This window comes from Diadema setosum, chromosome 9 (genome assembly GCF_964275005.1).
Source record: "Diadema setosum chromosome 9, eeDiaSeto1, whole genome shotgun sequence".
NCBI lineage: Eukaryota > Metazoa > Echinodermata > Echinoidea > Diadematoida > Diadematidae > Diadema > Diadema setosum.
In genome coordinates this window covers 18,076,326-18,104,251 of record NC_092693.1, presented here as the reverse complement: position 1 = coordinate 18,104,251, position 27,926 = coordinate 18,076,326, and the positions used below count along the sequence as shown (strand labels likewise).

At 38.3% G+C, this 27,926-nt stretch overlaps 1 protein-coding gene across 1 annotated transcript; it reads left to right on the top strand.

Annotated features, from left to right (window-relative positions):
* The first annotated feature begins 544 nt into the window (after positions 1 to 544).
* On the top strand, positions 545 to 26,631 carry LOC140233534 (type 1 phosphatidylinositol 4,5-bisphosphate 4-phosphatase-like). The gene is made up of 8 exons (XM_072313655.1): positions 545 to 777; positions 6,871 to 7,076; positions 8,404 to 8,510; positions 15,739 to 15,856; positions 16,576 to 16,622; positions 18,601 to 18,691; positions 20,629 to 20,683; positions 22,965 to 26,631. The coding sequence occupies exons 1-8, from the start codon at positions 660 to 662 to the stop codon at positions 23,045 to 23,047; spliced, it is 825 nt and encodes a 274-aa protein (XP_072169756.1). The 5' UTR covers positions 545 to 659; the 3' UTR covers positions 23,048 to 26,631.
* The last annotated feature ends 1,295 nt before the right edge of the window (positions 26,632 to 27,926 follow it).

Genomic DNA, 27,926 nt, shown 5'->3' with positions numbered 1-27,926 from the left:
AGTTACTTTACCCATAGCTTGATGCTCTGGCCCATAGATGTACTCTGTATGATACGCCATATATTGCGTGACTGTATTTTGCGAATAGGGAATTGTAAGAGCATTTCTTGAGTGGTTGTATTAGTGATCGAAAACCACTGATGGAATAAGAAAGCGGAATTCTCTTTTCGAGAAAAAGTGCTGGCTACTACCGCGTATAGCTAGCTATGTTCAAAGTGGTCTGTTCGGCTGACCATAGACCAAAAAAAAACAACAACAACAACAACGAAAAAAATCGCGATCACTGGCATAGCAGTGCTGAACACACAGGTTGTCGCGGTGTAGCGTCCGCATCACAGAACTAAACACGATTCCAATGCACATTACCGAGAAATAGAATTTTGCGTGCGCGCTCGACGGTGCCGTAACGTTACTGAGTGTGTGCGTCGCGCGCGCAGCGTTCAGTTCATTGAAATGCTGAAGTGTGTCTGTGTATTACCACTGCATCGTGACTACTGTACGTACGTATACATGTACCTACACTACACAAAAATATACACACTATATCGCACACAGATTACGTTCGAGATAATGCCTGACGTCTAGAGAGGCTTTGGAGACCAATGTCATGTGAAACTTACGACTTGTGACGGATTTTTGCAGTCGAGAACACTACAATCATGGCGGACAGGAGGGACGAAAATGAACCCTTGTTGAGTAGTAGTCAAGAAGAGTATCATGAAGAGGACGAACGTATATCGTCACAACCTCCGCCGCTTGTCGCTATCCAAGATGGGAGTAAGTAGAAGATCGCAACCGTCGCACTTATCTTTCTACCACTGTCACAAATCTGTGTGTTAAAGGAGTGCATTTTCATATCTAACTGTGACTGTGAGTGAGTAGTAGTCCATCCAAGGTCTACACTACAGTCTAGATCGGTCTACATGTTTACATCAAGTGTTAGATTATTACAACTAACAGTTAGAATATATAGATTCTAGAGCCTAACCAGATTTGTATAGACAAAGTACAATAGTACAAAGGTAATTGGGTACGCGTGTTAGGCCTGCCTACAATTGTGTAGAAATGCACACCAGTTCGTTTTTTGTTACGTACAAATCTAGGCGTCCTACTGACTGTAGACTCTCAGTCTGACATTTAATGTCGTTCAAATTTTGGAGATGCTGAATTGAACCTTTCCTATATAATAGAACCTTAGCTAACTGCGAAGTAGTATCATGTAGTATTGTGGGTAAATTCCAACTTAAGTAGGCCTAACGTTACTGAGAATTTCTTCAATTTGAATACTTAGTTTCTAGTTCTAACGTTACAGTTACAGATTTGGTTCAATTGTTGATAACACTTGCCTGGGTACATTTTGCTCATCCAGTAGGGAGGGTAAGACTTAGAGTAGGCCTACCAGTATTCGGTCACCAACGGGCGCCGCAACGCCGCCGATGCAATTTTGTGCCAACAAGGTAGTGCGCGGCGCATTTTTCAGCTGCCTTGCACATGCATTGGCTTTGAACGCGCATATCGCGTGACCGAATTCTGGTTGCGGTGATTGTATTCTGGGGATTTTCAAGGTGATATATTTTGGGATTTTGTGCAATTCTGTGAGATATTTAACAAAATGAAAATTGAGATTAAAGAAATTTTATATATTTCACATAGACTCTACATTGCTGTAGATATGATGTATGCATGTATTATTTTAGTTTAAAAAATATTGCAGAAAAGCATAAATGACCGAATACTATAGGGGTTTTACCCTAGTTCCTTTCTGTAAATATTGGAGACTTTAAATGATCCGGTCAAGAGGAATCTGTGAGAATGACAACTGCACCGTTCGACGGATTTGAAACCTGTGCGCGTGCGCTAACCGGAGTGCAATGTAGCCTTTTCACAAGGCCTTCTCACTGTATTGCTTTTTTTTCTGAGCGAATGAAGAAGCAATATATCCCAGCCGAGAGCAACAGCGTGAGAGCACAGACCTCTGCCAAGCAGTCATTTCCACCACTGATCTTGCTCTTCCACAGAAATAAGTGATTTTCACTCATACATGCATGCTGAAAATAACCCAGTTCCTAATGTAGAAGCCTTTTGTTTATGTCATCGGCTTCCAGCTTCACGGCACCTCCTCCGAGCAGAGCACATGCTTTAGATGGCGTATATGCAAACCTCAAAAATATGTGCAACTTGAACTCTCAAGTCTCAAGTTCATTGACCTTACCTACCAAAGGGTAAAAAATCCTTTAAAAATCCATAGAAAATCCTGGAAGTTTCTTTCAAATGCATTTGCAACTTTTTGAGTTATTTTGCACATGGACAAATGAAAAAAAAAAAACAACAATAAAACACTGCTGAAAAGATGTTAACCTCCTTCCTTGTTGGAAGTAAAAATGAGAAATCATCTGTAAGTCAAAAAGTGCATGTACATCAGTAGTGAGCTGTCTCAGCGCCATTTGTCGATGTACATTGTAGATATTCTAAACATGCACCTTTTGGTAGTGTGCTAAATTGTATATACCATGTAATGTGGTTTGGCAGAGAGTTTTCATAAGAAATTTGCAGAAAAGAAAAGACAAAAATGAGAAATCAGAATTGAAAGAAATGCACATCGGTCATGAGCTGTCTTGGCAAAGTACATGCATTGATTTGAAAGAGAACAATATTACCGTAATGATAAATCAGGTGAATTATCCTGAAATTTTACTTCGTTGAATTGAGAATTTTATTATCAACTGTGTTTGGGAAAGACTTCCTTATGTCCCCCCCCCCCCCACTAATTTTGTCCATACCACTCTACCCTACCCTACCCTATCCTTGTTACCTCTAACGCACAGATACATGTACACTGTACTCACAGTCCTACAAACATTGGCAAATGGTGGGGTATGGGGAAGGGGGACATGCATGTAAGCATGGACCTACTTAAGTCCATGATGTAGCATTGTAAAGAAGACTTCCTTATGCCTCCGTACCCCACCACTTGCCAAATGTGCTTGAGTGCTTACATCTTGTGCGTATTACATAAAAAAATATCAATGGTAGGGTAGTGTAAAGTGGTATGGCAAAATTAGTGGGGGAGGGGACGTACAAAGGTTAAAGGGTGTGTACAGTTCTGGTCGAGGGGAGGATTTAGCTTTTAACGTTTTTGAAATGGCTGAGATATCAAAAAACAAGGTGAAACAAAGAGATCCTAATAAAGATGTGGCATGTCGCCTTTTATTATTAGCACTTTTTTGGATATCTCAGCCATTTGAAAACCAATTTTCATCAAATAAATGTTGAATCCTTCTTAAAATTACATGCTCTTTCATATGTCATAAGAGGCTTTTCATTATCTCACTTAGGAATGTTCAAAACATGAATCCCCACCTCAACCAGTACTGTACAGTCCCTTTAAGGAGGTCTATCCAAACACTGACCCCCACCTACCAGATGGGGCCTTGAACATGATTCTGCTGAGAAAATGCATGTTGTGTACCGGTATAACCAGCAAAAAAGTATATTTGTCCCAAAGTATGGTATTTGCTGCAAGTTTCCCATCATGTTTTGCTTGGTGTGAGACTATTAGTAATTACCCGCCAATGCCCTATACCATGTATCACACATATGTACCCATTTTTCTCAAAGCCCGGGGGGGGGGGTTATGGAATGTACATTGCAAAAACTCTCATAATTGATTTCTGTAATGCTGTTTGTTTGCTGTACTTCATCCTACATAATGTGTACAAAAATAACATTTTACTATTTTTTTTTTTGAAAAACTGTAAAGGGTAATGGACTTCCAGTATGATTAGAAAGACTTTTGAATAGATTTTGAATAGATAAAGGACAAACATATTCTATTTTGTAAGATTTCTTATTCAGCCTCATATCGAGTACATCCACACACCATAGGATGCAATTGCATCCACATTTGTTGTCAGGCATTAAACAAACAAATTTATGTAAAACAAGATTTTTCCTTAACAGGGCTTGACATTAGTGGTGGCCCTGTGGCCTTTGGCCACTTAAAATTGATGTCGGGCCACCATGTTCCCTAAAGGCTATCTTTTGGTGGCCCAATTGATCATTTGAAATTCAAAATGAAATTTAATTTTTCCTTTAATTTCCTTGTTCCTTTAATTGTGAAATTATATTTTGTTTTGACATATGAAGAACAAAACTTTAAACATGAAATAGTTTGTTTAATTTTTGTCTTAATTTCCACAGATAAGATTAAAGAAGTATGAAGGGTTGGGTAGAATTCAGAAAAACAAAAGCAACAGTGTTTACTTTGGTGTAAGATTGTCTCTGACAGGAAATGGTCTAGCCATCTTGAGATGGAAAAAGTTTGTAAAATTTGGAACTTAAAATTTGTGGTCATGTTTTGTGGTGTTTTATCCGCATAATTTTACCAATATATTATTGCTGTAGAAATGTCAGTAATCATAGCTAAAGAAATGTAGAATTGGCAAACTACATCAACCATTAAAAAAAAAAGAGGATCTATTTACATTAATTTCCACTCATACAGACTGACTCATTTCCTTTGCATTAGACACAGAATTGTTTCAACAGTGTTGTCCCAGTGCACAAGTTTACTCCCTTCAGCGTACTGGTACTCATTACTTTGTATAATGCATGCATAGAGGGTGAAGTCCACCACTGGGAATGTTGTAGATTCCAGGTGTTTGTGGGTGTGCAGTACACGTGATGTGTGATGTGCATGTAATATACGCTGTGGTTAGTGCTCTACAGCATGCTTTGTGATTACGCAAGATGAGTAGCATGTAGGGAGAGAAAGAAGCAAGAAAAAGAAAGTACAACTAAATACATGCAATGTACCTTGCTTTCGAACATGAATCATGCAACAGGGACCTACTACAATTTCAAAGACAATTCATAAAATGAACACTAGTATCTGCCATACATATATATAGGACTCCCGTATGTTGTCCAGGATAGGAATTTATTGGAATGTTTTCCTTGCCCATAGACGAAATGCATAGCTTAGCTAGCAGTGTAAGTTCTATATTTCAACAGTAAGATCCATGGAATTGATAAACTGACTGAGTACTCTGAGACACATAGCCATAAGGGGTAGAAACTACTGGCATGTTTTAAAGGAAGATACACATCATTGTAAGTCTCAATCTGAATTTTTAAGGCTAGTGCTTGGGGTTTTGCAGCCATTGTTAAACAAGTCGAAAAGGATGGAAGAAATGGTTAAGTCATGCATTGAACATGTTAAAGCCCTGAAGGTAGCATTTAAAAGGAAGTGGCAGAGGAATATGGGGGTTCCCCTTCAGCTCAGGCTGGTACAAAATGCATTTTGTATTTACATGTAAAATTCTCTTATGTGCCAGAATCGTAGGGCCATTACACTGTCTGAAAGGCTGATGTTTGTTCTCATTAATTAGCTTGCCTAGCAGAAGGGTAATCTTTTTGGTGCCCAAGTCAACCTTATGTAGGCAGGATGGCTTTTCATACACAAGAAGAGCTGCGCACTGATGTAGGGCACTAGAAATTGGCATGCCCACAAGCACTTGGCTGTGACAGCGAAATCTCGGCATTGCAGCAATCAAGTAAAATGTACCATTGAATCTTGCCTTTTAACCGTGCAATGTACATTGTACTAGGTCAACTGCCTTCACAAAAAATGTAGTAGGTATGCATGAGGGAGGGAATCTTCAAGTGAAACCATATAAAGTGAGGAAGTGGATGGAAAAAAAAATGTGTGATACAGTGTATTTATGTAAAGGGGATTAGCAAGTACATTGGTGTAGATGTCCTCTTTTTTTCTTCTTTTTTGTTGGTAGGTGAAAAAAGGAAACCATTGGCAAGAAGTATCTTACCCATACATTTGTATCTCCCCCCCCCCCCCCTTGCTAACTCTTATTCATAATGTGCTTTGTTCATCAATTGGCAAGGCCACTTGAGCACTTTCTTCACCGATCAGTGAAGATGTCTGGACACTAATTGTCACTGAACAGAGAGAAAATCTAACCCCCCTAAATCCCTATTGTGTCACCATCAGCCTTCCTGTTGGGCTGATGGAGACACATTGCTACACCTGAATGAACTTGCTGACTTTACAGCAAGGTCAGTTTGAATTGGATTACTGAATGGGGATGAAAGAGCTAAGCAAGTTTAAGCTGAGCGCCCAGGCACATGAAAGGTTAAACAGGATTAACCAGCAGCCATTTTAACCTGTTGAAGACTAATCCTTAGTATACTCGGTCAGGTGTCTATGGGAAAAGCATGTTCATGGCAAAATTAGCTTGTCCTCAGCAGGTTAAAGTACACTTGAAGTTTGTGTGTTTGTGTGTTCCTTTTGCAACCTCGAACATAAGATTCATTTCATGAGCTGGTATATCATAGAGGTAGGTAATTCAGACCTTTCCTCAGAATGATAAAACTGGAAACTTTGTGTTGATGTAGAGGGGGGGATAAATACAATATAGATTTGCAGTGAATTTATTTGAACCCTAAAGAATTCCAACCATTGTTCGTATACAAAAGGGAGAGTATTCTCAAGTTATTTGGAGTTATTCTTTATTCGTTTTCAAAAACTCTCCTGCAAGATATCATAGACAATGTTGGGAGACATTATTCTTCAACTACTAGGATGCAAAATTTTTTTGACATTTGCAAAAAAAAAGAAAAAGATATTTACAACCTTATGAGACACATTGTCACATACTATATTTTACTCGTATGTAGTAATGGCAGCACTTGTTAAAGATTGGTTGCTCTTTAATCATTGAGAACGGGCTGAATTTGCTACAACATGCATTTCCCATTTTATAGACACTTGTCCGACTATACTCGGGACTCGTCCTCGAAGGATTAATGCAGCATAAAAGTAAGATTTGTTTTCTTCTTCTCTCTTATGTCCAGATGCTGGTGCATTGCCCTCTGCCCCACCCCCCTTTGATGCAGAGCCCCCTCCACCCATCATGCCGGGAGAGGAGCCCCCACCCTACACCCCAGGGCTACCGGGGTCAATGCCCATGATCAACTGCAGGGTGTGCCAAGCCATGATCAGCCTGGAAGGGAAGATGCACCAGCATGTTGTCAAGTGTGGCGTATGCCATGAAGCAACGGTGAGAGTCAATATGGATTACCGAAAAATATGAAGGGGGAGGGGAGAGTGGGAAGGGAGGTGATTAATTGTTCTCACAAGCAGAAGTATTTAAACTTTTCATTTAGTAGCTCTATAACTTATAATCTTTTATAACTCCATAATCTTTCATATTGCATTGATTCTGAAACAGATGAACATTAAGCAATAAATTTGCCCATCAGTTGCAAAGCAACTGGAGAAATACTGTATATTAAGTATTTGCAGACTGAACAAATAACCGAATTGCTATTAAAGAACCTGAGCATTATAGAACCATCAAATTTTATCAGGAAGGAAAATTCATACAAGTTGGTAAGCATGCTAAAGACCAAAATGAAACAAAAACAGAAACAAGTATCTGGTCATCTGTTTGAAAATGATGAGCTGATGCAACTACTGCCATGTAGTCTCAAGTGTTCATTTGTGGCATAGGATTACTGTATGTAGGTACTGATAGATGATGTATTTAAGAATTGGATGTTATTGTTACTCAAATAATCATGAGTTTGTTGGTTTACAGTGACAAAGACTTCAGTCAGACATCACATGGTGTGCATGTGTGTGTATTCACACATGTCAGTAGAGTGGTTAAAGTAAATATGAGGATGTTTGCAATTGTGCAAGTCTATATCCTTCCTTGTCAGCTGTGTAGAGTATTTAAATTACCAACCACTGCAGTTCACCGCCATAAGATCTTACATTCAAACTGATACCACAAAGTATTTTCATATGAATTTGATATGTAATACATGAATCAAAAGTCTCTGTTATATTTATTCAAGATTGGACTGTGACCTCGGGTGTTTATATTGTACTCCCTTCATGTTTTCAGTACATACATTGTAAAGATATTTACTTTTTTTTTTGGTTACATAAGTGATGCATATCTTCCATAATTAAGATTTTCTAGGCTATGGCATTTTTCATTCCTCATGAGAAATGAAGGTGATAATGGTAATGAGGGAAAATGCTCTGTGCTTTGGCTGCACCTGATTCTTATTCTGTGACACCTTTCTCATTGAATTGGCTAAATAGTTGATTGCTAAAAAATCACTTGTTGTGATCAATTTCCATAAGTTAGTGTGGGTATTTTACTCCCCCCCCCCCCCTTTCATGTTGTAACGAGACAGAAATGGCAATAATGTGCGTAAATCACCTTGTTTGAAAACAAAGTTTGGACAGCAGTACAAATGAGTAGTGCAGGGTTTGGCCAGCTATGATTATTGTTAAAGTTTCACGTCCTTCATTTTTCTCACCCCACCCCCTCGCCTCTCTTCCCCCCCCCCCCTTCTTGTTCTCTATTGTAGCCCATCAAGGAAGCTCCTCAGGGAAAGAAATACGTTCGTTGCCCGTGCAACTGCTTGCTGATCTGCAAGGCCTCATCAAAGCGCATCGCATGCCCGAGGTCTAATTGGTAAGCGCACTGCCTGCCTATAAAAGGCTTACTCAGAAATTGTGAACTTGGGAGGAAAAAAGAGAGTGTGGGCAGCATTGTTATTGCTGGTAATGACGTACTGATGCAGCCAGTAGTGTGACATCGCAGTGACATCAATTTCAAAGAAATGAGTAATAAATATTGTATTACAGGCAGTGGAGACCTACCTGTTTATGCTGAATACTGGTAGACTTGTACTTGCATGATAGAAACTTGGGTCTAGGCTGTTTCCAAGTGGGTATGACAAGATGATATGATGATTTAAGGTAAAGCAAGATTTAGTTTTAAAGCAGAAGCTTTGCTTTCCATCCATGTTCTTTGGTATGCACATACAATGTCTGCATTACTTTCTGTTCATGTGCGAATATCTGTATATATAACATCTCATAATATATAATATATGTAATGTACATGTATACTAACACTAAACATGTACAGTTGTACATGCTTCATAATGAAACGAGAGGTTTCTTCCTCTTGAGTAGATGCAGACTTGCTATATCATAATTTATCATAAGTTCATTTTGGAAGATAGAAAAAGGAGTAATAAAACTTTTGATAGAGAGCACTTGGTAATTACCATGTTTGTGAAATAAGTGACTTTGATGGGGTTACCTACTGAGAAACATTGTGACTCTGTGCTTGACAACAGGCATTGTCAGGTGTAATCTATAGACCAATATTGTAGTTCTGTTGTTCCTGACAACAATGGCTCCATACAAGTCGCTGCTGGTGAGTGTGTGGGCTTAGCACTGCAAAATTTTAACAGGTAAAATGGAGGCTGTGCTATAATCTTGCTCGAATCTCACTTCATACCTGCGAAGGTCGCTGAGATATTGTTGACTCTGTGTGATATTGAGACGAACCTTGTACTGTCTGGTGATGTGAATTGCACGTAGTGGCCGGTATTCTAAAACGTGGTGGAAATCACCGCTTCTTTCTTCATCTCGACCTTTTATTAATAATGGCTTCTATAAAAGACCATCATGGTTATTCACATGACCGGTTAATGCTGTAATGGGCACGTGCCCTGATTTAGTTTTGTGTACATTCTAGAACAGTTTGCAATATGTGTGTATGTAAAATGTTAATTGTGTATGCTGGTATACCGTATACCTGTCTACACTGTATGTGTTTACATTTGTATGTATGTTAACTTATAGCATTTGTGGCAAAAAAAAAAAAAAAAAATCTCACGCAAAAAAAAAAATTGTGTACATCCTCTATGTGAGTTGCCTGATACAAAAATAAGCATGGAAATATTACCTACTATGTATAAAGTTGTCTTTGAAATATAAATAGTTTGAATCTGTCTATGCATTTCTTGGAAGCTCACGATTATCATGTGACCATAGTTAGCGGGAATGGAGGCATGCAGTTACACATTGTAGAAGGCCATTTGAATTGAATTGCCACAACATGGCAATTCCTGTTCTGTTCTGTGGAAGTTGTGTCATTCAAGAAGAGGAGACCAATTTCAATTTCAATACCATTGCCAGCCAGGATGTACTTTGAACAGCCATATGACAATTGTTTCCGAATACTTGTAGGGGCAAGAATGAGAGTTGGTGGAGGGGGGGGGGGGGGGGGGGAGATGGGGAGGGAATCCCCAAAACACATGTTTGTTGCACAAGTATTGGATGCATTTGGAATGTGCTGCACACACACATTCCTCATGATGGTACATGTACTTTGTGTAATTCATAACATGTGGATGTACTGTTTCTTTGTCTGTAGATACAAAATACAATGAATGTGAACATGTGACTGAGCTACTACTCAACACATAGATCTATAGATACATTGTACAGGCATAGAAATATAGCACGACAAATTCATAGATATTTCCTCAAATTCAGAACTTTTGCTTTAGTGGATGATTTCTGTATGTAAAGAATGAATAGATAGAAGGGCAAGGCATTAATTGCCACTTCAACCCTAATAAAGTGTGTTTACACTGCTTTACAGTTATGAACTTATATAACCGCTCTCCCACAATATCGAACAAGGTAAGCTTATTCAAAAAATTAGATGGTTTCTATGGTGTGTTTTGTTTTGTTTTTTTCTAACATTTAAAAGCCAAGGAGAGAAGCATTCCATTGAGTGGAAGATATAATATGTGAAAATAATGAATCTTGACTGCTCTTTTTGCTCGATGTTTCTTCTGCTTCTTCATGTATTGTGCTGAACCTGTGGAGAATATACTCACAAATTTACACGTGTGATAAGCTCTCATGCATGCAGACATGAGACTTGAGGCATAAAAGTGCACAAAAGATATCCGTTAGTTTCTAAAAAACAAACAAACAATATTATTGTTTGTACAATTTATGTTTTTAGCAATTTACAAAGCTACATTTCTGAAATGCAGTGTAATTTGTTTTGAGTTTTTCAGAGTCTTGGTTTCTCTGATCTAGGACCACAATAAAATCCTCAAATCTATAACATGGAGCAGTTGATTTATGTATGTACTACATGATGTGAAGTTATGAAAATCGTCTGGAATTCCCCTTTAAAGACGTCAATTGATGTCAGTTCACTAGGTCTTGAGGCAGGTAGTTCCACAAGCTGATGATGTCAGGGAAAAACAGTCCTCTCATTTGTGACATGCGGGTTCTGGGGACGACAAACCTCTTATTGTGTCCTCTAGTTCTGAGTGTTGACAGTAATGAGTTGATCATCACTCATGTATATGTCAGTGAGGTTGTTGTTTCTTGGACCATATTTCAGAGGGCATCAGGCATTGTGCATACTGACAGAAACACCACACAGTATGGAGTGGCAGTTATAGCATGCAATCATTTGCTCATAATAAAAAAGTACAAAGTCCATGATGTAATGGGGGAACTACAAGTAGAATCTGCAAGGAAGTGATCACAAACCGAGATTATGCGATATGGCTTCACTGTACTACTACTACTACTACTACTACTACTACAGTAGGAAACAATATTGACCTACAATATCTCTCTATTACGATGTAGCAACCTGAAACCTTTTACCATGCAAACATAAAACAAAAAGCAAACAAGGAAATGAAGAGAACAAAAGTAAAAGCCAATGGTAAAACATCACATCTTGCTCTTGTGTGGATTGCCCTGTATTGAACAATATATCATTCGTACACTAGCTACAGTGTATGTAGGGCTTACATTGTCAGAATGATTCAGCCACTTTACTGTGCCATGCAATATCCATGTTGTGTTTTTCAAAGGGAACTTAAAGGGATTTTAAAGATGCCACTACATAATAAGTACTACAACTACTGTTTAAAATGTCTTAAATTTGTATTGTCCATGTAACAGGAATATCAAAATGGTGTATGACTAGCATGTTATCCAAAGGCTGTCTAAAAGTATGGTGTACATTTTGCACATGTACACTAGAAAGATTGTTGCGAAAAGAGAAAATTGTTGATTTTCATTGATTTTCTTTCAATTTTATTAGAGAAACAAAGCGCTGGAAATGTCAGGGTCGTGACATCTCTTGAAAGCAATTTCATGATTTCCTTTACATACCCTTTCTCTGTCTCAATTCCTTTTCTTGCGGATGGCTTGGTTGAATGTCCTCCTTATATCCCACTGTGCCTTGGGGAATGTTTGTTGCTGAAACTCATCTCATTGAATAGGCACCACTGAATTTTACTGTGTATTCTACTGGATATTGGAGAAAATTTGATGGAATTGGTTGAATTTATAAAATCTGTACAAAATCAAATTATTGATTTTTTTTGTATGCCAATTTGAGAGGGAAATACATGTATTAAGGAATCCAATTATGAAATTGAATAGCTGTTAAGAGACTTTTCAAAAATCTGTAATAGAACAACTGATTGAGCATTTTTTATAACTCAGAACTTAAAGGGATGGTATAGTTTGGGTTGAGATGGGGGGAATTCAGATTTGAACTTTTTCCGAGATTATTCAAAACTACTTTGAAAATGAAAAGCATACAATTGTAAGAGGAGTTCAAAATTTGAAAAAAAAAAAAAAAAAACCAACCCAAAAACAAATTGCTCATAGTAAAAGGTGGGTCCCACTTTTATTACGACCTCTTTGTCTTTGGCTATCTCAGCCCTTTCAAAACCAGTTTTCATCAGATAAACTCTGAATTCCTCTAGTATTGTATACTCTTTCGAGAAGTTTCTCATTATCTCACACACACAAAAAAAGTTGGAAACCTGAAGCCTCATCTCAACCATAACTATACCATCCTTTTTTGATAAATAAAAGATAGATTTTTTTTTTTAACTCTGCCTTATAAAAATATTTGCATTTAATAGTACTTGAAGGATGGGGGGGGGGGGGGGGGGAAATCATTATATGAAGATGGAGCAGTTGAACCTGGTGGGTTCATAGGCATCAACTGTATACTGAGTCATTTGCTTACTGTGCCCTGTGATGATTCGTTCACATCAGCATGAAATGCACTGCGCTAGTGGTTACATCAGCAGAAGGTAACCTGTCTGGCTGCAGCTTACATACCTGTAATACCCCCCCCCCCCCCCACACACACACACACACATACCACTATCAACACTTAGGCTGCGTTCATGCGAAACTAGAATTGCGTTTCTAAACACGTCTACAATGTAGTTGTGTTTCGTTGCGTTGCGTTCATGCGATTTTTGCATTTAAACACGTTTCAATACGGTGATCTGAAACACGGAAAAAAGGGCGTTTTGAATCATGATTCTGCCAGAATCACGATCGCAGAAACCGCATGAACGCAACCGTGATTTCAATCATGATTCTATGACGTCATTGTGCGCTGTGCGCATGCATGTCTCATGGGGTATCCCACAGCTTCTAGTTCTGTTCGCGCGCTTGTGTACGTCTTATGAATCGTGTGTTTTGGTACCATACTTGCACTTGTTTGTTTACATCAATGCCATACACCGATTCTATGCTAGTATCTAACGTTAACTGTTTAGTACTCTCCGATTGATATAGTTGATAAAAGTAATGGCTGCAGTGCTGTGTCTACCAAGGGAAACGATTGGAGAGACAAAGAATTAGGATTATTCCTCGATCAGTTCCTCGATCTGTGGGCAGAGCCTGAATGCCACAGCTTATCGGAAAGTATTCACCGAAATAAAAACGTAAAGGCCTGTACAGTTAATGGAATGACGAGGTCTGGCTCGAGTTGCAGAGACAAGGTCAAACTGCACAGCAGCGCAATGGCAAAGGATGAGCTGAGCCAGAATCAGCGTTGCGAAAGCCTGCATGAACGCTTTTCCACTGAGACCGTGATTTGAAACGCCGCTTTGAATCATGATTCATGTTTGTGATTCTGGCTACGAAATCCGCATGAACGCAGCCTTATATAACCACCACAAGAATAAAGAACAATGATATAATATGAACTTGAACAAGATCACTGAATCGAAACCTCCTACAGTATAGTGACATGTTCTCTTGATTTCACGAATTGCATTCCAAATAATGTCATCCTTGATGATGTAGATTCTCCTACGTGATATTCATAAACCTTGGGCCACAAAATAAACATTGCAGTCCATCACGAAATGACACCGCATACTTCATGTCCATGACGACACCTACAGAAGTTTGCATTGTGTGCTTGTGTTGTATATGAAAATAGCTCGCAGATTTGCTTATGAATAGCCCCAGTTGTGGCCTGCTGTGTAAACATGTCTGTTTAAAGTTAACTCATCCAGACATTTCTGCTGTCTACCAAGAGTGTGCATATAATGGCAGTTGAAAGGGACTTTACAGAATGCTTACCTTATCTTGGAAAGCTTACACTTGCATGGAAAGAATAAGAGGATTTTTGCTTTCATTCTCGTCATTATTTCGTATAATGAAGCAATACAAAAGACTACAGATCTGATGCACTTGTTTTCAGTTTCACTTTATGCACTCTCAACAATGAAGCAGTAGATTTACATTTTGTATTGGCCATGGACACCCCAGTTGACTGCAAATGTCACATGCATTGCATGTAAACCAGAATGCACATTTTCTCCTCAAAATACTCTTTCCCAAATGTTGCATTCACATCTACTAGTACTGGCCAAGAGAGTCTTACAGTTCTTCCATTAAATGTGATCACACTAGAGATTCATCCAATGTCATCTCATTTTAGTAGCTTGGTGAATATTTCAGTGCATATCACACCCACTATCTGATACTGGGTACTGTAGATTTCAGTGAAGAAAGAGAGTTCTTTTCCAGATTGAAATTTAGTTTCCTTTTCGGAGAAGATGGGATACAGCTTCATGTTTCCGGATGTGCTGATGAGGTGGCATCTAACAAATGATATCTCCCTGTGTGGCCAATTGCATGTTGATTGTGTGTTTATACAGTGCGCCAGTTCAGGGTCAAAGTACATTTGTACATGAGACCTTGTGATGGTGTGTCTTTTATAACACCCTATTACTTGATTTGATGGGTCAAAGGTCAGGGGGCAAACTCCATTGGTGTAGGTGGCACTAATCTATCATGTTTCGGTAGTGGGCATCTTTTTCATGCAACTTTGTTTTGTTCTCAGACAGATAGAAGGCTGGGAAATAATGCAAAAGTGGCTATAATGTATTATTACATTCCAGATATAAACACATTTTAGCATATATATACACCATAACCCACTCATTGTTATCAGGAAACACTACAGTGTACATTTTGTGATTAGTGAAATTAGGATCCAGCTTGCATTGCCTAAAAACCTCCATGCCAGCCGCTGTGTACTGTATAGCTGAAAGCAAATTCCATGTTTCGAGCATGTGGACTTGCCAACTACAAGTTCATGTATAAAATGTATTAGAAATGGCCATTCCCTTCAGTGAAGGAGAGGGAAAATTGTATTTGATTGAACAAAGTAACAATTTAGTTACCACTTTACAATTACTGTTATTCACTGGTAAACAGCATAGTTGACAAATAGACACCATCTGAAACAGCTATTCATATTTATATTTTTATGTGTTCATATAATATTTTCTTTGAATCCAGTCATCTTTTTAAGTGATGATTTATTATGAATGCACAGTTTAAAGATAAAGAAGACTAATGATATTACTGTTCTTGTCATTTACTGCTGTTCAATTATTATTACTCATGATCATATTGACATTATTATTAGCATTGTCAGTATCACTGCTCTTCTTGTTTTGTAACTGCTCCCACCACCATTACGACTACTGCCACCAACACTACTTCTTAAATTCAATCCCTCAATATTGCAGCAAACGCATCATCAACCTGCAATCTGCGATGTTCCCCCATGGTGCCCCAACCACAACAACGCTGACGACGATATCTGGCTACAGGATTGTGTGCGCCCACTGCAACCAGTGGTTCCGCGTGAGTAGACATGCACCTCTTCCACAGGTCACGCATTGTTCACTGTTGTGTAACTGGCGATTTTACAAGGGAGAGTGCCATTCCAAGCATACTCTGTGTTTATCGTACCAGCTTTGATTGTAATTTTTGTTCTTATTTTAGTTGAAGGTTTGCACTTGAATGCATCTATGACATGCAGAATTTGATATGTTATTATGACATACTGTAGATCCACAAAATACTCACTTTTACTGGCAATTGCTGCATCTTAGCCGTGAAATGGGACTAGAAGCAAATTGGTTTTAGACTTTGTGTCCTGCCATCTTTATGGTCCACAGTATTGTTTGATACCTCAATTGCTTGAGAGTTACTAATGATGGTTTCACAAACCTATGTGTAATGTGATTTGTGGACAACCCTGCGAAGATGCAATGTAATTTGATCATGTTCAAAGGTCAGAACAGCTTAGAGAGTGTCAGTCACTAATCATGAGCAAAAAGAAAAAAAAAATACACCACCTTTTAACAAACTTTAGTCTAATTTAGGTCAGGAATCTTCAGTTTCAATATGAATCACTGATTTCCTGTGCTTACTGTTAGAAAAAAAAAAATTATGTAACAGAATTCAATCACACATGTTGGATAAGTTCAATGTATAACCGATTTGTGATTTGGGCAGTAGACATTCTAGAGGTAAATAGAACCTAAACACTTGCTTCTTGTCATTCTCACTTGCAACAGTTTCCTCATCACTATGCCCTGGCCAGATGCCCTTACTGCAGAAAAGTGTAAGTTACCCAGTGAACAGTTTACTGTAACTATTTGTAACTAAGCATGTTGTTTATTTGTTTGTTTGTTTAAGTTACAAACTTTCATTTGGGATGAAAAGCACACACTCAGAGAAATAGAAAATGGGAGTTGATGGTTGTATGTTGAAGTTAACCCATGCCAAAAGTCCAAATATCAAAGGAAGCACACTGGTATTCATTTTCTTGCAAATTAAAGTTAATACCCCATTTATACACAAAGTTTTGGCCCAGGAGCACTCCTGAAGCACTTTGACTTTATGCCCCTTTGAGTCTATTCATTGAAAGCACAGAATCACCTCTTCCCAAGATCACATGCAAAGTGGCTGATAGGGGCATAAATATGTCATGGTGACTTTCGAGTACGCGGAAACTTCTAACATAAAAACTGTATCCACAGCGCGGAGTGCTCGAAACGTTGGTGACTGTTTACACAGTGTTTTAGAACACCTCATGAGCCCTGTAAATGCCCTGTATAAATGAGGTATGGGGTTTCCGCCCATCTCACAAGACAATTAAAACTTCAGAAGATGCATCGGCTCAAAGTTTAGAGTCGGTGGGAGTCATAAGTTTTCAAGATCGTGTTGGAAAATTGTTTGATGTCAGTCTAACAGGAGGGGCATTCAATCGATCCTTCATGTCACGTATGCATGGAGGCTTTATCAAGGGGGAAACTGGCAGTGGATGCTCTCAGGCATTGTTTAGAAATGTCACAGAGTGCCTATGATGTGTGGAGTGCACGATACTCTTCAATAAATCTTTGTTCACCAGACCAGAGAAGGTGTGACATTCGTTTCCGGCTATTATTGTCACAGACTATACCAGGCAAATTAGCCAGGGATCATGCATAACTTGGGTAATTTATTCCAGTGATTGTTATCATCCAGCTCCGTGTCTTACGAGTGACATCCCAACAAATTGTGGTGTAATTGTGCTGCAGACATAGTTATCTTCTTCTCCTTAGCAAATTGACAACTCTGAAATGTCCCTGTATATTTTATATCACAGAAAGTTTACATTTAAGTTGTTAGATTCATCAAATCTGCATGAAATTAGAAAGAAGTTTTCAAAACATGGCTTTTTGAAGGAGAGACAGGAATTTTTATCTCAAAACAATGTGTTGGCAATTTAACAATTTGTTACGTATTTAATACCTGTAATAAAGTTTTCAGACAACCTTTGACTGAAACAAGCAATTATATTTTGACAAACAAAAGGTTCAAATTCAAGAGAATTTTAAACTCTTCCTTTATGAAAAGCTAACGATGAAAAATAAAGATTATGATGCAAAGAAACAGCATTAAACCAGAGGCATGTTTCTTTGTTGTTTTTTTCTTGGACTCTGTCTATAGGTTTAGTTTGTGACAAGCAATAGCTGATTGAGTCTATGACATGCTGTAGCAGTTTGTGACAAGCAGTAACTGCTTGAGTCTATGACATGCTGTAGCAACAAGTCTTTTCGACACTCTACTGTATCTCAACCACTCATTCTTCATACCAGTGTAAAGATCAATGAATATTATTTTACAGGGAGGAACTACACGTATCTCTTGGACTGAAAAATGTAGAGAGTACAAAGCTGAACAGTGAAATAGCAATAATGCACATCATTTGCTGAAACTCATTGTGTGTATGTGGTTGTGCATAGGAGCTGACTGTCTCTTGTAACAGTGTAAACTCTGCCCTCAATTTAACGAAGAATAGAATGCAGTGCTATGCGATATGATATACGAGTACATGTACATTACAGAGAGTTGCGAGGAAGGAAAAAAAAATGATATGACCAAGAGCCAGTTTTGGTTTCAACGTTTTGGGCTGGGCTTGTGAGTGACTAGCCATGGTGTGAATCCTCCATTGAAACTGACATATATCCTATTCAGTCGGCTGTTTTTGACTGTATCAATACCTATGGATGTGGAGACCGCATGTCAGTTTTGTGTTTGTTACGTTCCGTATGCAGATCCTCCGTTGGACCCAGCTTTGCCAAAAACCGCTGCATTGTGTACGCCGTACTGGGCATCGTCTTTCTGGCTGCAGGCATTGGAGTCACCGTAAGTTTGGTATCTTGATTGCGCGGTTTAAAGTGCTACGACACTCCTTCTTATGGTGCATTTAAGTAGTTTATTTCCTCCTTAAAATGTGAATGCACTACTTAGAAAAACATTTGCACAAACTAGCAAAGCAAAATTTATAGCTTTTTGTAAAGTGGCTCTTCGTCGAAAGAGGGATTTGATTTTATAGAGCTCTTAATAGCTGAGGTGAAGCTAAAGAGAGAGTTGTTTACAAAAATATAAATTATGCGTTTGTTAAAATATAACTTGACAGTTTCAGACATTGGGCCAACCGTGTACGGGCAATATTTTCCCATTGAGATCATTGAATGGTATCTGTGGGATTTGGCTTTTTGAAATATAATCCTCTTTCTGCTCAAAATAACCGAGAATATTTTTCACAGTTGTAGATGTGAAAGGTTGCATTGCTAAAATAGTGGCCAAGCATAGGAGATATGTAGTGATACATGCGCACACACACTCACACATTGTATAAGAAAACAAACAAAAAAATTCAGTCAATGGAAATATTGCAAGCTTTTATCTCTTATGGATGCTTCAGTCCTTTACTTCTATTTCATGTCATTTTTATGCCTCCGCCACGAAGTGGTGCCGGAGGCATTATGTTTTCGGGTTGTCCGTCCGTCCGTACGTACGTCCGTACGTCCGTCCGCTTTCGTTTACGCGATAACTTGAGTAATATTTACTGGAATTTTACCAAACTTGCTCCAAGTATGAAGTATGATGGGGCAATTATTTGATTAGATTTTGGGTGAAATCGGCTAAAGGTCAAAGGTCAAGGTCAAGGTCAAATCATGAAATTGTATCCGTTTACGCGATAACTCAAGACTGGATGGAGCAAATTTCACCAAAGTTTGTTGGAGGATGATGTATGATGGGACAATTACTTGATTAGTTTTTCAGTGAAATTGGACAGAGGTCAAAGGTCAAAGATCAAGGTCAAATCCTAAAATTTATCTGTTTACGTGATAACTCAAAACTGGATGAAGCAGCTTTCACCAAACTTGGTCCAAGGATGATGTATGATGGGACAATTAGTTGAGTAGATTTTAGTGACATTGGCAAGAGGTCAAAGGTCAAAAGGTCAAGGTCAAATGCTACAAATGTTGCAATTTCCCCCATATCTATGCAATGCCCAAAGGTATTTTCTTGAAACGTGGTGTGGACATGTACTACTGCGTAAAGATTCTCCAGAGAGAGTTTCATGTCATAAGGTCAAAGGTCAAAAGGTCAAAGGTTAGGTGAAAATGTTGCAATATCACTTTTCTTGCAAATGGTTCAATGTATCTTCGTGGAATTTGGTACATATGCATGTACTGTCTGGCAGGGATTATCTAGGGAATTTAGGGGTCATGGGTCAATAGGGGGTCAAAGGTCAAGGTCAACTCGAAATTTTACTATTTCCCTCATATACTAGTATATGCAGTGCTTGTATAATTAGTTTCAAAACTTAATACATGCATTACCTAATGGAGATTCTCCGAGAAATTTCCAGCCAGAAGGTCAAAGGTTAAGGGTCAAAGGCCAGGTTTCAATGCCCCCCCCAAAAAAAACAAACAAACAAACAAACAAACAAACAAACCAAAAAAAAAAAAATATAGCAAACCCAGTTCAAGACATTTCTGACAAACATGTCATTTCAATATTTTGCCAGTTATGTGAAACTATCATGGATCACACATTGTGAAGACATTGTACTATACGCCTATTGGGAGAATCATGCATTATGGCGGAGGCATCAGTCGCCATAGCGACATTTCTAGTTTATATTTCATTTCAAGTTTATGTTTATTGGGTTTATTCTTTCTCATTCCTCTGCTTTGCTTGGAATGTTGGTGTTTGAATGCATGCATATTGCCACTGCCTGTACATTTAGTTGTGAGCATTTAAATTTACATGTTTCTTTTGTCCTTTAGGTCGGAACACTGTCCCTTGCCCAGAGCCAGGGAGGTATCTACTTTGTCTGGATAGGTAAGTTTTGGAGAGGTGTGCAAGATCTGAGTTAATAGGCCCTGCTGTACAACAGACTTGTATAGACTGAAATAAAGAATCATGATAAGTGCAATTAACAAAGTGAACATTCCATTGGCTGTGAGGATTGCTAGTTATTTGCATGGTACATCCAACCATAAGAAGATACAGTACTGTATATGCTAAATATTTGGCGAGTCTAATTTTTCGCGAATCGAGACTTCCCGATAATTTCACAAGCTTTTGGTTAAATTTGCAATTGTGGAGTACAGTACTGACCAGACAAGTGTATGCATGCACGTCACATTCATTTCGGGATCTGAGTTAATATTTTCATGTGTTTTCAAATTTGCATAAAACACCCAACTCGTGAAATTCGCAAAAATGAAAACCTCGCAAAGTTTTCGCCATATACAGTATTCGCCCTTGATGCGCTTTGTTCACCAATGGTCATGTCCACTAGAGCGGTTCTTCACCAGTTGGCACAGAGATGTGTGGAAATTAATTGCTATTGTATGGAGATTACCTAATCCATTAATACCAATTTTATCACTATGTCCTTCCTGTTAGACCGAGGCCATTGTTATGCCTGTGCAACCTGGCTAACTTACTGCCCGGCTTAAACCCACAAAAAGTCACAGATTAGGATTCTCTCTAATGGACCAAAATATTTAATTTGGATTGACCAACTCAATTTTTTGAAGTTTGTCTTACCTGGGAAAGTAATCCTTTCTCTACCTACTGTCAAATTTTGGTGGCTTAAAGGGATGGTATGGCGTTGGTTGAGGTGAGGATTCAGCTTTTAACTTCTTGTGAGATACTTAGAAACCACTTTTATGAAATGTCAGAGAGCAAATGATTCTAAGATCAATTCAAATTTGAGGTGATGAAAATCAGTTTTGAAATGGCTGAGATATCCAAAAACAAAGTAAAACAAAGCGATCATAATAGAAGGTAGGTCTCATCTTTTATTAGGATTGCTTTGTTTTATAAAGGTATAGAAGGTAGGTCTCATCTTTTATTAGGATTGCTTTGTTTTATAAAGCTCGGCTATTTCAAAACTAATTTTGATTAAATAAACTTTGAATTCCTCTGAGAATTATTTGCTCTTTCATGTTTTATAAGATGTTTCTCATTATGTAAGCAACAACAAAAATGTTGGAAACCTGAAGCCTCATCTCAACCGAAACTGTACCATCCCTTAACCCATTGAGGACGAGTCCCGAGTATACTCGAGCAGGTGTCTTTGGGAAACGCGTGTTGTAGCAAAATCAGCCCATCCTCAACGGGTTAAAAGCAAAACCAAAATTGAGATATCAGTAGTTTTCCCAGACCATATTTTTTTTTAGACAGACAGTGTTTTTGTTTATACTTCTGCACAGGTCGCCTGAGTGACCCTAATCGTTAAATCCTCTTTTTCTCCCTTTCCTATGAAACTGCAGCTCCTTACTCACATTTCAATCACATTTTTAATGGGTTAGGATGGTCCAATTTTAACAAGTTACATACCATTTTATAGCTTATAACTTAGTCTTTTAAACTGCGTCCGGAAGTGGACATTGATTTTGGCCTACTTTTTGTGGGTTTTGAGCTTGGCAGTCACAATAGAGGTTCAGTTTTGGAGGAATGATCTGAATGCTGATGAAAAAGCATGGCATGATATTGCTAAGTGCATGGTCACATTATGGGGTTAGTGTAGTTTTACGTCTCGTATGTCTTGTGTTCTATTTGATGGTCTTATATGATTATATAATGCATTTGCTTCAGATATGTGATACATGGACTGTGAGTTCGCTCAAAATTTGCATAGATGTGTGTAAATGGGTAGGAAGTATAGCAAGCGAGAAATTCCAAGTGGACTCTATAAGAAATGTGGATGCGTGTGCATGTGTCTGCTTTTGTGACTGCAATTGTCTGTGTGTATGTGTATGTATATGTATGTCTGTGACTTATCTGTATGTGTGACTGTATGCATGTTTGGTATCTATGCCTGTGTCTGTTGTTATGTTTGTGTATGTCTGTCTGTGACTTATCTGTGTCTGCATCACGTTTGTGTGTATCTGTGACTGTGAGTGTGTCTGTATCTATGCCTGTTCTGGGACTCTCTATGTCAGTGACTCTGTCTGTGTCCTCATGTCTCAGTCTGTGTGTATTTGTGTCTGTATCTGTGATTTTATCTGTGAGCAGTTTAAAATCAGTAGTAGTTCTGTCCTTGATTTTTAACTTGTGATTAAAAGCAAGATAAAATATCCTTCTTTTCCTCTCTGTTTCATCAATCTAGGTGCCTTTATCGTGGCTATCCTGAATTTCATGAGATCATGCTACTATGGCAGCATGAAGGTCAGCTCAGTCGAGAATGAATGAGGGTCACAGGATTAAGTCCCCTCCTCCCCCTTCCCCTCCCCCAACCCCTTTTGCACAAACATCCAAGCCCCCTCCTACCCCTCTTCTTCTTCATCATCCACGATCAAAATTCGCAAACTCTGGAGTGATGCCTTCCTCGATGTCGTGGCAACCATCCCTCGCATCCTCCAAACCCTGTGATCAAAAGTCTGTTGATGTTTGCTTCTCCCCCTGCCTATGGTGAGGTGACGACAGCCGCTGCAGTAGCATGCAGCACAAGTGTTCATCCTAACATATCGGTAAAATCATAGCAGTGCTTCACTCAACCCTTTGGCACACCAGTAGTGTTCACATCCAGGTCATCACTAAATGCAGTCTGGAGCAACTATGTTGTATTATTTAGTCCAGTTAAAATCACAAATTCAAACACAAATACAAATATGTATCTACGGCTCTTTAGATTTACGCTGTTCAAAACTGCCCTTCTTAGTGTATTTAATAGGGGGCATTGATAAGTAAGATATATAAGTATATACACTCACATATTTTCTTTCTATTTGCTCTACTTTTATTATCTCCTCACATGCAAATGTAATATCTTTGATCACAGCGACATTGTGACTGAATCATCTTGTTGCCTGTTATCGTTTCCCAGATTTTAACTGTCCTAGGATTGAGTAGTACAAAACCATGTATGTCGTTAGTTACGTTGCTTTTAATGGAAACAAAAATAGAATGACACTGTAAATAATGTGTATAGCTACTTACAAAATCAGTGATTTGATCATGATACCAGAGAGTGTAAGTGGGATTGTGAAATTTCTTGCGGCTGTATGTTTTTTGCACAGAGATTATTCAAGATCAAATCATTGAGTTTCGATCGCCGGCATTCTGCTGATTTCTCTCGTTGATTCTCTCTCTGTCTTCTTGGTTTTTTGAAATGATAATCACTGACTTTCATTGGACCAATTATGTAAATAGTCCTACTTGTAGGCGCCTGCGCAGAGTAACACTTTGTCTTGGTATTTCGACAGCAGGCGAGAGTATTCTGTATGTAAATTTGCATGAGGTTGACATGAAATGAGTCACGACAGGCTACTGTAAAACAAGGAATGTTCGCGTGCATTTTAATTTCGCGAGAGTCGAGTTTCGCAAAATTAAAATGCACGCCAAAGATCTTGTCTACATTATATTCATTGAATGTTAGAGGCAACTCACGAAAATTTCATACTGCGAATAAGTCTGTCGGCTCCCATTTGCAAAAATCTAATGCCACGAAAATATCGTGTTTTACAGTATCCACGCCTGTTGAGTCTCCATGTTTGGAACTGACTTACTCTTGACACGTTGAGCCCTAATCTGCTTGTTAAAGGAACACGGTATCCATTCCTCTCTTGTAAATCATGTGTGATGTATTTCCTGATAACATTGTCAGTAAGTTGTTGAGTATTTCTTTTTTAAACTGTGTTTTATGTCACCATGGAATAAGATTGGCTGTTTGGTTTTACCATATCTGTTTTTTGGTATTTTCATTTTGCTGAATGAATTACATTGTGCACACACCTACAGTGTCAAGGTTAACTTTGGGCTAATGTGGGAAAAGAATCGATTTCAGCCAGCCAACTTCAGATTAACTTAATATCAACTTATTTGACTGGCATACACTTGATGTATCTTAATTTATTAGCACTTTCTACCTGATCCAAGAGGAACTATACATTTAAAGAAATAGACAATGATCAGTCAGACTAAATTTGTAAGGATGACAAATTGTTAAAGGGGTACAAAACTGCATTAAGAATATCAAACTTTATGGCGAATTTGCATTGACCCGATTTGAACGAGTCCTCTGTGTGCCTGTAATGTATGGTGACTGAAAATGAGTGATAACATGTCAACTCATCCAGCAAATATTAACTTAGAATTAATAGAAAAAAAGAGCATCACATTGGTCTTTGACAAGCGTGTACATATAGCATAGTACCTGAAATTTAAGCCACACTAGCTCAAGTAATGCATAATATGAACCGTGCACCCAGTCTCAAAGTTTGTGCCAGGTAACTGTAATTTTTGTCGGAATGTATTTGCCATGCGTTGCGCTGTAGGCCTGTGTATTAAGTTGAATTTAAGTTGCTTTTCAGGATGATGTACAATACCTTGTGCTGTGCAAGACAATAGAATTTTAAATTTAAAATCATTTGACCAGCTGCACGTGTCATTTCAGTCAAATCCATTTTTATGGGTCATATTCCTTTGCTGTAATTCATATGTACATAATTATTTGTAATCAGGAGAGGGAGAGAGAAAGAGAGAGAGAGAGACGGAGAGAGAGTATGGGGGGGGGGGGGATGAGATAGAATGTGAATGAAGCTTTTGTACATACTAAAGATATATATTGCACTTTTGAATATGAATGATTTCATTCTTTTATTTTTGTGTCTCATACTTCTCTGTTACATTTTCAATGTGAATGAACCAGTAAATGCTCCCTCACAGTAGGCATTTTTTTTTTCAGTAATACATGTAGATTCTCATGCACTTCAGCGTAGACGAATATATAATTCAAGGAGCCAAACCAAAGTGAAGATTTTAGGGTAGGCTCCAGAGTCACTCAGATCTTAGGAAAATATACAGTTCACAAAATCTTGATCTAGACTTTGCTACATCCTGCTACAGTAGCAAGATTATAGAAGATTGCATTTATATGTAATTGATTATACTTTCATGTACAACAGTATCTGCTTTTGTTCATTGTTCTTGACAGTTTCACTGACATAACACACATGATGACTTTCACATGTTCCTGTAAAATGTTGATTGTAATATGAGCTGTATCTTAAGTCGTATAAAGATATGTAGGCAAGTCAGAATCTAAATTATTCCTCTCATTTGCGATAATCACGTGAAGTGATTGTGTAGTATTGTTATCACTTACTTTGTGTGTACTTTTATACCGTAGCTACGAGCATTTATACAGATATCTGTAAAGAAAAAAAGTATTGATATTAACAAAGCAGGTACAGATACATATGAAAAAAAAAATAAGGCAGAGTAAGTACAGCAGTGTGTTGTGTATGTGCCATGCATACATGCATAGCAGTTTTCTTAATCATCAATTTCCCTACTTAAGGTACACTGTATACATCAGCTGTATATTCTAAGATGATTAAACTCATTTTTTTTAAATAAAAAGCAATGTCATTAGTGAATTTTATGTTTTTATTAGTGGTCACAATTAGATTGAGATGACTGTATGTGTCATTAAATGTCTTGTTTAGAAAATAATTGTCCATACTCATATTATTGTGTATCCTTGTGTCTTAACAGATATCTATTAACTTATCATAACTATCAGAACATATTTCATTTATTTTCATAATCGGCCAAACCACGCTGCGCCATCACATGGTCTCACGTTTAATCTAGATCTTTGTCGCACTCTTAAAGGTGATTCTATAGAGAAGACTCCAGTTGGAATGCATTGCTGAGTGATCTTTTCTTTCGATCTCTCTCTCCTTCACTCTTTTCTCCTTACCGGTGATAGGCATTATCGATCTTCAGGAATTTCTGGGTAGTGTTCTGTAGCTTGCTTTAATGTTTCCTTGAAAGAAAATGAATATGGGAGGGGGGGGGGGGCTTTTTGGTATGATGAATAAGAGGATACATACTGGTGTATTGAAGCAAGAAGGGTTGTTTTAAGGAAGGACGACGTCTTTCAACTTTTGTTTGCCTAGTGTTCTGCACTTATCTTGTAGCTCTATCAGGTGCCCCAGATGTCGAACTGGGAGGAACGCCAGACAAACTTAAGACAATGCTGCACACTGGTACTGGTCTGATGGTCCAGGACCAGCGAAAATCAGTCAGACCAATAACTTTCTCAAGAATGGACCAGTTAAAAATGGAAAAACTGGGAACCTACTGGTCCGACAGACAGGTCGGACCAGTAGGAAAAATGGGTTAGTGTGCAGCCCTGCTGAAGATGTTATGAATTGGTGTACGAGGGTATGAATGGTATGCTGCAGTAATTGTAATCATATAAAGGTACGGTTTGGGACCTTTTCAGATAATATGAGGAGCTTCACTGGAGAACAATAAATTAGACTTTGTGTCAAAAGATTGTTGGAGTGTGATAATTATCATGTCTCTGTGCAAAATGCATTGGATCAGAGGCTTTTCTATTTGTATCATTCTCTTGTTTTTATGTTTGTGTGTTCATTTGAGGGGTCTTTCCTGACCAAAAGCTATGTCTTTTTATCATGGGTTTACATCGTTCTGTTGGGGTTTTGTTTTTTGTTTTTTCAATCAAAACATGCAATTGTAGCTTGATTAGAACATGCTGTGAAATGCAATAGTCTTATAGCTGACTGGACACATTATACATTTCAAACCCTTGTGTACGAGAATTGTGTTGGCAAAACAAATTGATATATTTGAAAAGTGCTATGTGTAACAGATAATTATCATTTTAGGTTCGACTCCCATTACCACATGTGTATCCGTTATCATTTCACTTGTGTTGCAATTGCAGCTATCCATCTTCATCGAGTCTTTGTTTCTAGTGCATAAGTGTTTTGTTTTGCTGATGTGCTAGAGCACTTGACTTCTCTGTTCTGCAAGGGCTGCAGAAATTATGCATATAACGTGAGATTGCTGTTGTATCGAGACATTTGTGCCATGTAGCTCAGGCCACAGAAACAAATTATTCTTTCAACATAGACGTGTATATCATATGCCTTACAGTTTTACATGAGACAGTGTATATACTGGGACTGCTGGGAAGTGTAGTGAATGAAAGACGATGTGAAATTTATGTCGGGGGGGGGGGGGTCATTGAGTGCTGGAGAAGAAGCAGGGAGGTGTTATAGAAGGAGTTACATCTTTTTGTAATCCATGCAAACAC